The 14,489-nt window shown below is 48.3% G+C and overlaps 1 protein-coding gene across 3 annotated transcripts in view; it reads left to right on the forward strand.

The window, feature by feature from the left end:
- Positions 1 to 12,513, forward strand: part of LOC105889419 (microtubule cross-linking factor 1) — a 60,099-nt gene extending 47,586 nt beyond the window's left edge. The window contains exons 9-15 of one of the 3 annotated variants that reach the window (XM_031560487.2): positions 162 to 332; positions 1,697 to 1,906; positions 2,766 to 3,050; positions 3,135 to 3,211; positions 3,971 to 5,594; positions 7,402 to 7,453; positions 9,931 to 10,013. In XM_031560487.2, coding sequence (XP_031416347.1) covers positions 162 to 332; positions 1,697 to 1,906; positions 2,766 to 3,050; positions 3,135 to 3,211; positions 3,971 to 5,594; positions 7,402 to 7,440 — 2,406 coding nt within the window. In that variant the 3' untranslated portion in view covers positions 7,441 to 7,453; positions 9,931 to 10,013. Of the gene's footprint in view, positions 1 to 161; positions 333 to 1,696; positions 1,907 to 2,765; positions 3,051 to 3,134; positions 3,212 to 3,970; positions 5,595 to 7,401; positions 7,454 to 9,930 lie in introns of all 3 variants that reach the window. The other 2 variants (XM_031560485.2, XM_031560486.2) reach the window with 2 other exon arrangements.
- Positions 12,514 to 14,489: the final 1,976 nt, after the last annotated feature.

Consider the following 14,489-nt stretch of genomic DNA (forward strand, 5'->3'; position numbering starts at 1 on the left):
CAGTATGACAGTGTGATCAATCAACAAATCAATTAACCTGATTTGGTTTTCTACAATCTTTCATACCCCCATATATACTCTGATATTTGTACACAAACACACACACACTCACATGATTACACAAACACACACACATTACATACACACACACTGACACGTAGCAGGTTGGCGAGAACCGGCGTGTGCTGCATGCGTTGCGTTCCCTGCTGGAGGAGTTTGGCTGTGAACTGAGAGAGGAGGAGCAGAGGAGGTTGCAGCTACAGCAGACCTATGCCAGCGAGAGAGCATCATGGGAAATACAGCGCGCAGAGATGAGACGCTGCCTTGCACAGGTACACACACACACACACATACACACACACACATACACACACATACATACGCACTTATAAATGCACATACACACTCTCATATTCTCTCTCTCGCACACACACACACACACAAACACACACACACCCACACACACACACACACACTACACGTGGGATAAACTCGGCTGTAGAGATGAGATGCTTCTTCCTCACTCACAAACACACACACACACGCTACAAGTGCTTATGTTTACTAGTTTATTTAAAAAAAAAATGTATTATAGTTTGTTTTAACTATGTTCTTACTATGTACTGGGGCACTCTGAGATTCAGCTGAATGTAGAGTGCGCTATAAATTAAATGCATTATTATTATTATTACGTGATAGACTCGGCTGCACCATATAGAGATAAGACTCTGTTTTGCACATACTCACACACAAACACACACACACACACACAGCAGGCATTATAGAACCTGCTTCAGCACAGGTGCGGTACAGCAGGCATGATCACCGTCAGCATATGTGCCAAAATGAGCTAGTAGTTGAACAAAGTCTGATATTCTAAAACCAGGAAGTGTTTTTCCACTTTCTCAATATAGCTTAGTATAGTATAGTACTATAGCATGCAATATCATAGTATAGTGTAGTAGTATGTAGTATAGTTCCATGTAGTATATCATATAGTAGTAGCGTGTAGCGTGTAGGGTGTAGTATGGTGTAATAAAGGGCGAATAGTCTCATAAATGAACACTGAACAGTCATGCAATGAGTTACCTTTTGGCCAAAGGGCAGCAGTGTTTCCAGTCTGCACATTTCAGTGTGAGTGTGTCTGAGTGTGTGTGTGAGAGTGTGTGTGTGAGAGTGTGTGTGAGAGCCTCTGGAAATAACCAGCTCTATTTCTGAGTTATGCTCTGGTCATCTCAGCACTGATGCACCCTCAGACTCACAGGCTATTAAAAGAGTGTGAATCTGTGTGTGTGTGTGTGTGTGTGTGTGTGTGTGTGTGCCCTCATCAGACACATTATTCCGGGGTGAGAAGCATTAGGTTTATTTAGCTGTGATGTTCTGTGATTTCATAACGTGATAAACACCAGGTTAGGAATTATTTTTCTTTTAAAAACACAGTGATAAACACCAGGTTAGGAATTATTTTTCTTTTAAAAACACAGAAATTACCTGAATGCCATCTACACTGAAGCTGATGTACTGCAGCTGCTCAGTTCTACACACACACACACGCACTGTCCCACACAAAGAGTCTGTCCCACACATAGAGTCCCACCAGACCTAACAGTGTGTGTGTGTGTGTGTGTGTGTGTGTGTGTGTGTGTGTGTGTGTGTGTGTGCGTGTGTGTGTGTTCTCCTCTGTGTGTGTGAGCAGCTGGAGGAGGTGGCAAGCTCGTCAGGAGGAGGTGCGGGAGCAGGAGCGTCTGATCCCCTGAAGCAGGAGCGTGAGGAGCACCGGCGCCTCCTAGCAGAGAGCCACGGCGCTGCACTGGAGCTGCGCTGGAGACTACACCACGGGGAGAGAAGATGGAGCCGCGAGAGACAGGAACTACTGGAACACTTCCACAGAGAGAGACAGACATGGGTGGGTACAGACTCACACACACACACACACACACACACACAAATACATACATACATACATACACATGCATACACACACACACACACACACACACACACACACACACACACACACACACACACACACACAACCACACACATTTATACACACACACACATACATACACACACACACACACACATACACACACACATGCACATGCACACGACACGCACAAGAGTTACTGGAGCACTTCCGTAGAGAGACAGACATTTTAATTGTGTGCAGACATTTCAATTCTTTATTTGAATCTGCCAATCATATTTACAACATAGGGATTCATATATTTCCAGAGACTTTGACCTTTAAGAGTAGACAGAAAACATCACCTGCACCACACAGCAAGGCTATTAATTAAAGCTGAGATGAAGCAACATTTTGCCAGCAGTCTGGCCCTTTTCTTAGGTAGGCCTGCCAATCAGAGGCTGGTACCTGTCAGCGTCTGAACATGCCCAAGACTGCCAAATATCAGAATCACCAGCGTGCATTTGTAGCCTAGCTCACAGAACTCATGGATATTTGCAGGTAAGGGCTGGTACTTGGTTAGTTTGTCAGTGAAGGCTATGTCCATATATTGGTCAAAGACAACATATCTCGTTTAGATCTTTTTGGCTGTTATCTACAAAAACAACATCAGGGTTTTTTGGGAACACACACTCACATACACACACACCCACACAAACTGTAGCAAAGACAGACATGGGTGCCTATACTCACTGACACACACACATGTATACATACACAAACACACACACACATATATAAATCTGTATACACACACACACAAATGCAGATGGCTAACCCTGCATCCACCCCGCAGATGCAGCGAGAGCTGGCCCTACCGGAAGGTAAGGAGGGGGGACTCCAGCGTGTCTTCTCCCCCCAGGAGAGCCCCTGCAAGCCCCCTCGGTCCCCGCTCTCCCCGCGCTCCCACTCAGACTCTGAGGCCACACTGGAGGACAGGGGACCGGCCGGCCGGCTCAGGCCGCTCCATACTGCGGAGAGCCTTTTCCTGGACGCACTCTCCCTGGACCCCCCCAGCCAGGCCCAGGTGCCACCACCCTCTAGGCTCGAGAGCGAGAAGAGGTTCCCCTGCCTGAAGGAGGTGTGTGTTTGTGTGTTTGTGTGTGCATGCTGGATGACATATGACAGCGTGTATGCATGTTTGATTGATTGTATTTTTTTGCAGGCCCTTAATGAGATCTCTGAAAGGGCGGAGCCAGATGCGTACTCTGATGAGGAACCGACCAGTGGGAGCCTCCTCCGGTACAGAACAAGCTTTCTGATTGGGCAGAGAACCACAACCCCGCCCTCCTACCAGACTCTGAGTACTGTAAAATTAACGATAAGGCTCCATAGCTTTGATAGAATCTAATGAGCACGCCAAACTTGAAGAACGGACCAGAAGACGTAGTCAGAATTTCTGGAGTTTATTTCAGCGTGGAGACACCCTATAAGCATGTTGCTCAGAGAATGGCCTACCTGACTGTAGGAAGGTGTTGCATTATACCATTCAGTCAGGTAGAATACAGGGGTAATGACAGAAAGGGGAGACAGTGGGCTGGGGGTTTACCTGTGGAGGAGCAGTTCCTCTGAGGGGGGGTTTGTTGATTGCAGGAAGGAGGCTATCTGGGAAGAAGGGGTTCAGATGCTAATGGGTCAGGTCATAGTGAGACAAAGACAGAGTACACATCCAGGGGTATGGGTTACAGAGTCAGATGATACAAATTGATGTAAGCACTTTGTTCATGTCTGACACAACAGGAGAATAGCAATATTCGGTTCCATCAGCTTCATATCTCATAATTACACTCTAGTGTCAAAATACTGTCTAATTATTCATTATTATAGGCACTTTATGAATTGAAAAGCCAGATGTTTAAGAATCTGTGTGATTTTGAGTGATATCCTCCTTGGCTTGAAATATATACATTTCTATTAATTAATTTATGAGCATGTTATTTTGAAAGTATTCTTACTCTGTGTGTGTGTGTGTGTGTGTGTGCGTGTGTGTGTGTATGGCAGGGCCAAGTCCGTTTGCTCCATGAGCGACTTCCAGCGCCTGATGGATAGCTCCCCCTTCCTCCCCGACAAGGCAAGTCACCTCGGCGAGCGCGGTGGTGGGCGGGACCGTGGCGAGGTGACTCCGCCCCTCTCCCCGGACGACCTCAAGTACATCGAGGAGTTCAACAGTAAAGGCTGGGAGCTGGCCAACGCCCTGAGCGCCTCCTGCCCTATTCCAGGCCCCCTCACCCTCCTGGGGCAGCCGCCTCTGCAGCCCCCTCTCACTCCCGCTCTGGAGGCTTGGGGGGATGCCCGGCGGCCCACCGACCCCACTGTCGACCCATTTCAGCCGGGCTCGTGGTTCCTGACCACCAGCGCCACGCTCACCACCAGCACCCTGAGCAGCCCAGAGCACTGCCAGCCGGCACCGGCCCAACTGTCCCCCGGAGCTGCGGCGGAGCACTTTGGTGTGCGGGTGCTGCACAGCCCCACGAGGGGCAAAGACGGAGGCGGGGGCGTGGCGGAGGAGATGTTCGGAGGGGCCAGGTGGGTGAGCGGAGGAGGTGGGGGTTACGCAGCGGCAGCGGCGGCGGCATTGGAGCTCAACCTGAGCGACGACATGAAGGAGGTGGCCTTCTCCGTGTGCAACGCCATCCGCCCGCCGCCTCACGCTTCGCTGCCCGACCGACCCCTGCCCGCCCTGCGCGACTCGGCTTGCCAGACCAGCGGCTTTACCTCGCGGGGCACACAGACGTGCCACGTGGTGAGTGTGGGGCTCCAGACAGACGCCCTGCGGGCTCTCACCAGCAGCCCCCACCGCTGCCTCACACCCAAGGGGGGCGGGTCCACACCCGTCTCCTCCCCCTCGCGCACCCTCCGGCGGCCCCAGTACGTGCCCCCCGGACAGGCTAAGTTTGAGAGGCCCTGCTGCTCCCCGAAATACGGCTCCCCGAAACTTCAGAGGAAGCCCGCCAGCACGGGCAAGACCGAGCCCGTGGGTGGCGGCGTGACAGGGGGCGGGGGAGGGGGTGCGAATTCGGGTGCCCCTGGGACGGGAGGGTCCAGTAGAACACCGACGCCAACCTCCACGCCTCAGAAAGGGAACAGTGAGTCGGCGTGGGCACGCTCCACCACCACGCGCGACAGCCCTGTGCACACCACCATTAACGACGGCCTGTCCAGCCTCTTCAACATCATCGACCACACGCCCCTGGCCCCGGAGCCCGCGGGGGGGAAGTTCACCCGCTCCCCCAGCAGGGTCAAACCTCAACAGGCCACTGCGGGTTGTGAGAGCACGGTGCCCCCTGCTGGATCGGACCCTAAGTGCACTGCAGGGGGTGGAGGGGGGGCAGTTCAGGAGCTCCTTAGGGGCGGGGTGCCACGAGGCCGCTCCCCGAGCCCTGTGCAGCAGCTGGTCATCATAGAGACGCAGGGCGGGGAGGTGACAAGCATTCGGCAGGACCTGTCCGCGCCCCCAGGGCACACGCTAGCGGAGAATGCAGCTCGGCTGCTCAACAGGAAGCTCCAGGAGCAGAGCACCCGCGAGGACAGGAGGCTGCAGGTGGTGGCTGTGGGCCCAGTGCAGGGAGCTCATGGCAGGGACGGCAGAGCCACAGACACTGGGGACAAGGCTGGATGTTTGGAGGTGAGATGTTAGTGCAAACCACTAAAAAGGCTACAATGCTACTTAATGAGACCTACATGCACATGTAGATGCAGATGTGTATGCAGAGACGCAAAAACATCTGGCCTGTAAACACAAGGACACACACAAGGTCACAGAAATGAATACATGCACACTTACACTTACACACATACTAAACACATATACAACACATGAAAATACACACACAGAGAAACACAAACACAGACCATGAGTCAGACTACCAATCAATGACAGCATGGAAAAGCACAAAGAGTGATGATGTAATGTTGACCTGCTATATCCTCATCAATCTTTCATGTTTGCCTGAGTTTGTTTTTTTATTTTATCGCCATGGCGCTGTATTGCCCCTCTGCACCGTGGACAGGGTGTGTAACTATGGCAACACCCCCCGCTCCCTTCGCTGTTTTTCCATCTCCCTTACATAGCATCCATCTGGAGGACCCATGCTCTGAGCCCGACCCCCGAGGGGGTGCCCGTCACTCAAAACTGGGTCAGCACTGGGGGCCAAGACATTAATCTAGAGAGATTTATTGTAAACTGGACACAGGATTTAATGTCTGCTACCGCATAGACACACGTGTTGTGACTACAGTGGTATTTGTGACAGTAGAATAAAATTTAGTGCTGAGGCTGTAATGCCCAGAAGTAGTTAATACCTGATGCTTTGTATACACAGTCAGCAAAAGCCCATTAAAGCATACTGAAAGCTTGAATTATGATTGAGATAGATAAGCAAACCATTGTTATTTAAACAGTAAGATGTATGCCATTTGAATGGATTAGCAGACACTTCTATCACTAAGTGTTTCTCTTGTATCAGACGAGACAGTATACATAGGGTTATCATCAGAGATTTCACTTCAGTCTAGCAGTTTCAGCTGGGGGTGTTAATCACATGGAGAATGGAGTGTGTTATCTATTGGGGAGCAATGGAGAGTTGAGGTGTAAGGCTTCATTCTGGGAAAGGTATTGATGTTATTCATTTGCCAAGAATACACAGCTATGTAATACGCTACACCCATGCAGCATCTAGGTCTTGAATGGACATGGCCTGTATCTGGCACAGACCGAGCATGGACCGGGCACAGACTTAGCACCGACCCGGCACAGACCTGGTGGATCCTCTCCTGATCAGGGCTGGTTCTAGTCTAGACTATACACAACTGCTGTTCAGCTGCTGGTTATTAACTAGAATGAAAGTATTTTGCTGAGACAGTATGTCAAGACAAACCATTAGTTTGGTAAAGCTGTTAGCTCATACTACTGTTAGCTGTTAGCTCACACTACTGTTAGCTGTTAGCTCATACTACATGCAGGACTAGTGTGGTATTTATTTGCCAGATAACAGGCATGCAGTAAGCTGTAGCAATAGGGAGAGGGTAGCTGTGTATGGATGGCTGAGACCTGACTTCATTCTCTTTCTCCACACCCCCCACCCCCCCATCTCCTTCAGAGCACATCTCCCCAGATGGATGATGTAGGCAATTAAAGATGCCCCCCCCCCCCCCTTCCCTCCAGCAAACCCATTTTACAGGGTCTACCGCACAGGCAACAAATGACACGATGGTGAGACAGATTCCTCTGTCTGACCTGGCTCTGTGTGCGCTGCTGCTGTTGCATTATGAGTGTGTGTGTGTGTGTGTATGAGAGAGAGAAGTGTGTGTGTGTGTGTGTGTGTAGGAGAGAGAGGTGTGTGTGTGTATGTGGCTGTGACCTCCTGTTATTGATGAGAATCCGTAACTGTTGTCTCTTCCTCCTCCCTCCCCTATGTGGCGCTGTGCTCCAGAACCACACTGTCTTACTAACCACACCCTGGGACCTGTAAACGCAGCCGCGCTGTAAGTTCCCATGATCCTCCTGTCCTACATATGACCCCTGACCCCACCTCCACCCCACACACAGGCTTCCTCTGTCAAACGAGCACTTCTCAACACATAGCTCCACACAAGAACAGTACAGGAACACAGATGATATTTTATCTTCAGGAATTACTGTATGTGTGTGTGTGTGTGTGAGTGTGTGTGTGAGTATTTGTCTTCTGCATCCTCATTGTGAGTCTACAGTGGGCACTTTGCCACCTCAGATGGGATAATAACACCCAGAAGAAATCCACCAGCTAACGTAGGAAAAAATAAAAAAAAGAGGTTGTGACCTATGACCTGTGGAAAGATCACGTTGATGTTTTGATAAATAGATGTGAAAACATGTGCTTGAGTGACTGGTTTGGTTGCTTCCTCTGGTTGTTATGCCCATGAGGGGTGTGGATTAATCATAAATCACCTTGTGTTTCCAGTAGGTCCACTGGCTGCAGAGTATTACCGAGTATAGTCTAGTTTCTTGAGTATGTTTTTGTGTGCACATGTGTGTGTGTGTGTGTGTGTTGATATGGTAATACTGTAATACTGTGTTCTTTCACATGCACGGTTGTCCATTTAGTTTCTATCACAGCTCTCTCTCTCTGTCTCTCTCTCGCACTAACCTGGACTGGATCTGCCACATGATAACATTCATCAATCATATTCATCATATATTCTGGTTATGTTTCTCTTTCTAGTGAGTGTCTGTCTGTATGAGACTGTTTGAGTATCACTTTACAGAGTTTTACCACAAAATGTCCATGTTAAAAAACCTTGCCAATCACCCTAGCACACTAATGTGTGTGTGTGTGTGTGTGTGTGTGTGTGTAAGTGAGAGGATACTGTTTTGTGTGTGTGTGTGTGTGTGTGTGTGTGAGTGTGTGTGTGTGTGTGTGTGTGTGTGTGTGTGTGTGTATGTGTGTGTGTGTGTGTGTGTGTGTGTGTGTGTGTTGCATGCCACTGAGAACGTGCAAATGTGCATCTCAGCAGGGTGGCAGGTTTTTTAACCCCTTGCTTGGCAGACTCACTCACTCGTGACACGTCCATCCCCACATGGATGTCCCCCATGGCTGCTTCATGGCTGTTTCTCTCTTCCGTCTCGTACTCATGTCTACACCGGGTCATGAAAATCAGTTTCTCAGTTTGTTTTACACTGTCTGCCCTTTTGAATACGTTTCAAAGAAGTCCACAGGTTCTGCATCACAGTTGTACTTGGTAATGTATAGTGCTAACTCTGTGTGTGAACTCTACATCTAAGTGTACTTACTTCCAGAGAATAGTTCACTCCACAACAAATCTGGCTACCATATCTGATGTTCCTGTGAACAGGTGAAACGTGTGTTCATCCAAGTGATCACACTCCTAGTTAACTACCAGGGGTCGTTACTGAAAAGCAAACGCTGACCTGTTGGCTCTGAAATGTGGTCAAAAGTGGCCCAGATATCTTGTCTGCTTAAAGTGAAGTGAGGGTGAGAGGAGACGACTGCTAGCTTCTGCTTAAAGAAGCCTGGTGGAGCTCTCATTATCTCTTGTTAACACCTTCTCCATTGCAGAGAACAAACTCATACACCACTCAACAAACACACACACACACACATACACACATGTTCTGTAAAACATAAAACAGTCACCGCCAGGGACTTAAGAGTGCTATTCCGAAACATTGTCATTTTGCAGTGAGTGCGAAAGCATCATTTATAAGAATAGATGTATCAAGGTGACATTCCCTGCCTTAAATGTAATTGACTCCGTACAGGATATATTTACAGGTCACCAGTGTAAGGAATAATTTATGAGCAACTTTGTTGACAAGGCTGTATGGCTATCATTTATAATTCATCTAAATGGAACTGAAATAAATCGAGTATCGGCCGATTGCACAGTAGAGGAAATAAAGACAAATGTACCTGGACATTTCAGTGGTAAATTCACCATGATCCCTGAGGAGAAACACCAGAGAAAGAGCAGCTCACAGTCAGGACTGTTTAGCTTAGCAGTCAGAGAACCTGTCTGCCTGCCAAAGTGTCTCTTTAGCGCACACATTAGCGTTACCTTTAGCGCATTAGCATGCTAGCCAATTAGCCAGTTATCAGATTAGGGTGCTCTCTGTCTTCCTGCTGTATGTTCAGTGGTGGTGGCAGCTGTATTTTTAGCATGACTAGATTAGCCTCCTTCCTGGATTAGGTTATGCTGTGTCTGAAGGAGCCGGCGGGTCCGGAAATGGGCTAATTATAACCAACATTATCGGCGAGTCAGGCGGTCGGATCACACATATAGGGTCTCACTACAGAAAAAGATGGACACACACACACACACACACACACATCTGCTGGAACAATCAGATAACACCTGTTTTGGACATCAACATGCCTACACCTGAGAGACACCCACACTCACGCCCATTTTCCACTTGCCTACTGTGACTAATCTTTCTCTCTCCCCTTCTCCCCCCATGACAGGACCTGCCTCGTTCTCCAGTAGCCCCGCCCCTGGAGGCGTGTTTCCAGCGTCCCGCCCGTCCTGCCAACCGCCGGCCCCCATCCCGTTGGGCCGCGCGCTCCCCTAACTCTTCCCCCACATGGCGCAGCGCAGCCACTCAAAGGTTCCGCTTCCCCACCCAAACCATCCCCGAGCTGGAGGAACCTAGTCTGGAGCCACACCCTGCGTGAGGATGGGAGAGAGAGAGAGAGAGAGAGAGAGAGAGAGAGAGAGAGAGAGAGCGTGAGAGAGAGAGAGACCAGAAGTAAAGAGATACCGAAAGAAGAGCAACAGTGAGACAGTGGGGATGTGGGCCTTTTGCCATCCTCCGTCCTGATCCTCCTCCTACATCTCTCTATCTCTGTACTCTTTTGCAACCTCTTCTCTTCTTATCTCTCCTCTTCTCTCTTATGCCCCTTAACATACAGCTCCCCTCCCCTCCCACCCAACACGCACACACAAACACACTCCCCAATTCAAACTAAGCTCTTTGAGAGGACCACAAGCACCAGCTAACTAAGGACAGAGTTCCAGAACTTTCCAACATAACTCAAGGACCCTGAATGGAATGTACCAATGCAAAACTACAAGAGGGAAGAAGTAAAAACAAACAAACAAACAACAAAAAAAATACAACTCTTCCTTCACAGGTGCCTGAGTTCTGAGTCCGGGCACATGTCTGTGTGTTTATGTGTGTATATATGTATGCAATACATATATGAATATATTTATATATTTAAGTCACATTTACAGACATTTTTGTTTCAGATGCTCTAAGAGCAAAGTCACAGTAACTGTAATAAGAAATCTTTTTTTTTCACCTCAAGCATCACACGTTTACACTTGCAAACCCCCAGCTGATAATGTTGTATGCACACACACACACACACACACACACACAAACACACACACACACACACACACACACACACACACCACTTTTCAGATAGCCACTGGTCCTGGCACGGATTTGACCCAGACCTGGCCTGGTTATTCCCCGGGTTCTGCTCCGGTTCCGTCAGGTCAGGTGCTATCTGTGATGTTGCTATCACTCCCACCTGTAAATACATAACTGAAGCTATTTTCTTATCTGGAGCCTCTCCAGACGCCCCCCGCTGCTCATGGCTTTCATAGCTTGAATGGAAATGACACCGACCTACAAGCCAGAGAGCCTTCAGCAGCACTCGTGGTCAACCTGAGAGAAGACCTGGGGTACACAAGCACTGAGGAGGGTGGGGGAGTCAACGGCCCATTTTAGTCGCTAGTTGCTGCATTGAGAAGCAGCTACATTTGGTGGCTAGAGTGAGTGACTGGTTCAGTCGAGCCCTTCTGCTTTGTGCAGAGAAACATGATGTCAACCAACCACCGTACGGATGTAAGGTTATCCCAGACCTCTGCCGATTTTGGGCCGGGTTTTGGACCGGCTCTGGCCCGGATGCCATCTGGGTACCCAAAACTACCAATGGAAGAGCTGAATGTGGAGTCCTACAGGGGTGAGGATCAGGGGTGATGTGATTAGACACCTTTAGTCTAATGTAGCCAGACATACGTCAACACATCTGTCTGGAGGCAACTATGGTTGCAGGTGGACTATATGTGGGTGGGAATGATCATAGCATTTACGACATTTGAAATGTATAAAGCAACACAAATATCACCTGAAAGCAAGAGCTTGATGGTCTTTGACTAAAAGTACAGGGGGATTTACAGAAATATCAGTTGGCATAGTCTTGCTGGCATTCATTTTCGTCGTACTTCTAGTCCACGTTATCAACAAGTGGTCTCCAGGCTGTGAACTCTCATCACGTCTGGCTCCGTATGACTAGCCCAGAGTGGGATTCAGGGGTGAGATTAGGATTGGGATTGGGATTGGAGGGATTAGAAACTTTATGCATAATTTGGGAGGCAACCCAGGGAGCAGCTGATACTGGAGCAGGCCTTGCTCTGATCCAGGCTGGCCTCAGCCACTGTCCATGAGGCGATGAAAAATAAAAAAGATCTGCATGCCTTTTGAATACTAGCACTTTAGTGCATGTCCACAGACGCTCGCGTATCCAAGTCAACACTGGTGGGGCAGGCCTGTACACACACACACACACACACACACACACACACACACGTATGCCACATGCTTTTGCCATCAGCTAAGACAGACACACACTCCCACAAAAAGTAGTTATCATCTATGTGTTGCTACACACAGCTCGGCACGCTGACACATTCTCCCAAATACACACACACACACACACACACACATGCTCACATGGAGCAGGCCTGTAACCACCATTGGACGCACATGTTGTTGACAGTCATTCTGAGCTGTTTTTTTGTTGTCATTCAAATTTGCATTGACTCAAAGTAAGAACACTTTTTACGTAACTTATTACTGTACCTATCTACACTGTCTTTGTATAGTTGTTATAAAAGGATACATTTTTTCTTTCTTTCATGGATAAAACGGGATTGTAAAAAAAAAACGAATGTTTTAAACCGAACAGTCAATGTCAGAGTCTGATGAATTATAATCTGTTAATTGGTAATAAACTGAATGTGTATTTACAAGACTTAGTCTTTGCCTGTGTATGTGTGTGTACATGTGTGTGCGTATAAAGCTTAATCAGTCACAATAAGCAAGATGTAGGTGTAAATGTGTGTGTGTGTGTGTGTGTGTCTAGATGAGTCAGAGAAAATAAGATGTTTATATATGTGTATGTACATATGCAAGTTTACAGGGCCTGATTTGGGTTGAGTGTTTGTGTGTATTTGCATGGCTGGGTAAGTATTTGTGTGGCATACAAAGGATCACACAATACAGGATGAAAACACACATAAGTACATAATGACTCAGTCAGTCATTCGCTCAGTCGGTCATTCACTTACTCCTTCACTGTTTCACTGTTTCACTCACTCACTCACTCATTCAGTTTGGAAACACTAAAGCCCTTCCAGCCAGTGCAAAGTGTAGCAGTCTCCTCCTGACAGACTAGTCTGTGATAGGAACATGCTATTGAGTTATATCAACATCTCTAGGCCATCAATGCTTGTGTTTTGTACATGAGAGAGTGTGTGTACAACAGAATGTCTGTGTATGCGAGAGAGACAGAGAGAGAGAGAGAAAAAAAATAAGGGGGGGCAAAATTCAGTTACTGAATTTGCAAGTGATGAGGAGGTGTGTGTGTGTGTGTGTGTGTGTGTTACACAGAGAGGAAGAGAGTGATGCTCTGGCTGAAGTTCTGAGAGTTAACATTAATTATGGATGAGGCTTTAAGCAGAGCAGAAGGGAGATGGAAGAGAGGGTCAGAGAGAAGAAACACACACACACACATACACACACATCCTGTTTAGAGCAGCCCATCTGAATAATTTACTCAGAGAGAGATGGATTGAGGGATGGCGAGAGAGAGATGGAGCAAGAAAAGCAGATACAGCAACAGCACGCTGGACAGGGAGGGGAATAGACAGATAGAGAGAGTGAGAGAAGAGTAGTGCTGATACGTGATAGAGAGAGAGTGAGAGAAGAGTAGTGCTGATACGTGATAGAGAGAGAGTGAGAGAAGAGTAGTGCTGATACGTGATAGAGAGAGAGTGAGAGAAGAGTAGTGCTGATACGTGATAGAGAGAGAGTGAGAGAAGAGTAGTGCTGATACGTGATTTCCAGCCCGCAGCTCAGATGTCACCTGAATGTGGGCCAGAACCAGCTGCTGTCTGGGTATGATCATGTGACCAGGGTGTGATCACGTGACAACTGTGAGCAGGGTGTGATAATGTGACTAGTGTGAGCGAAGTTGTGCAGAGGAATGATTTCCAGCGCCTAGATCAGGTTTCATGTCTGGTTGAGATTTGGCTTACACACGGCTCACACGCTGCTGCAGTGTGTCGGCAGTGTGTCGGGGTGAGGCTGCACCTTGGGTGACTTGGGCGAGCTGAGGCCAGCCTGTGCTGCAGGGTCTGGTCAGGTGAACCCTTGGCCTCAGATGGACTTCCACCAAATGTTTCTGTGTGTGTGTGAGTGTGTACTGTACCATATACTGCATGCTTATATGAACACATCACTGGAGCAGAGGCAGTAGACCTTCCTCACTGGGATACATCGGGTGTCATGTTGCACTCTAATTATTACTCTCGGGTGAATCAAGATGCACCTAATATTTTCTAATCTCTTAATGCATAATGTGCGGTCCAAATCTCCTGCATGGCTCCTAATTTCTTCTCTCTCTCTCACTCGCTCCCACTGTTCTGCTATCTTTGCAGTCTCTCTCTTTCTCTCCCCCCCTCTCTCAACCTCTACCCCCACCTCTCTCTCTCTCTCAGTCTGGTGTAGGAACCACAGCATTTTCTTCCCAGTAGAGCTTCACAGTACTTCTCCCTGTCCCTGTCCACAGTCACTGGACTGTAAAACTGAAGAGGCAAATGCCTGCTCAGATGTCCAGCTGCGTCCCACTTCTGCTTCCTCTTCTCTCCTCTCTCTCTCTCTCGCTCTCTCTCTCTCTCTCTCTCTCACACACACACACACACACTCCCCCTCTCTCTCCCTGTGGTA

This window comes from Clupea harengus, chromosome 22 (assembly GCF_900700415.2).
Source record: "Clupea harengus chromosome 22, Ch_v2.0.2, whole genome shotgun sequence".
Lineage (NCBI taxonomy): Eukaryota > Metazoa > Chordata > Actinopteri > Clupeiformes > Clupeidae > Clupea > Clupea harengus.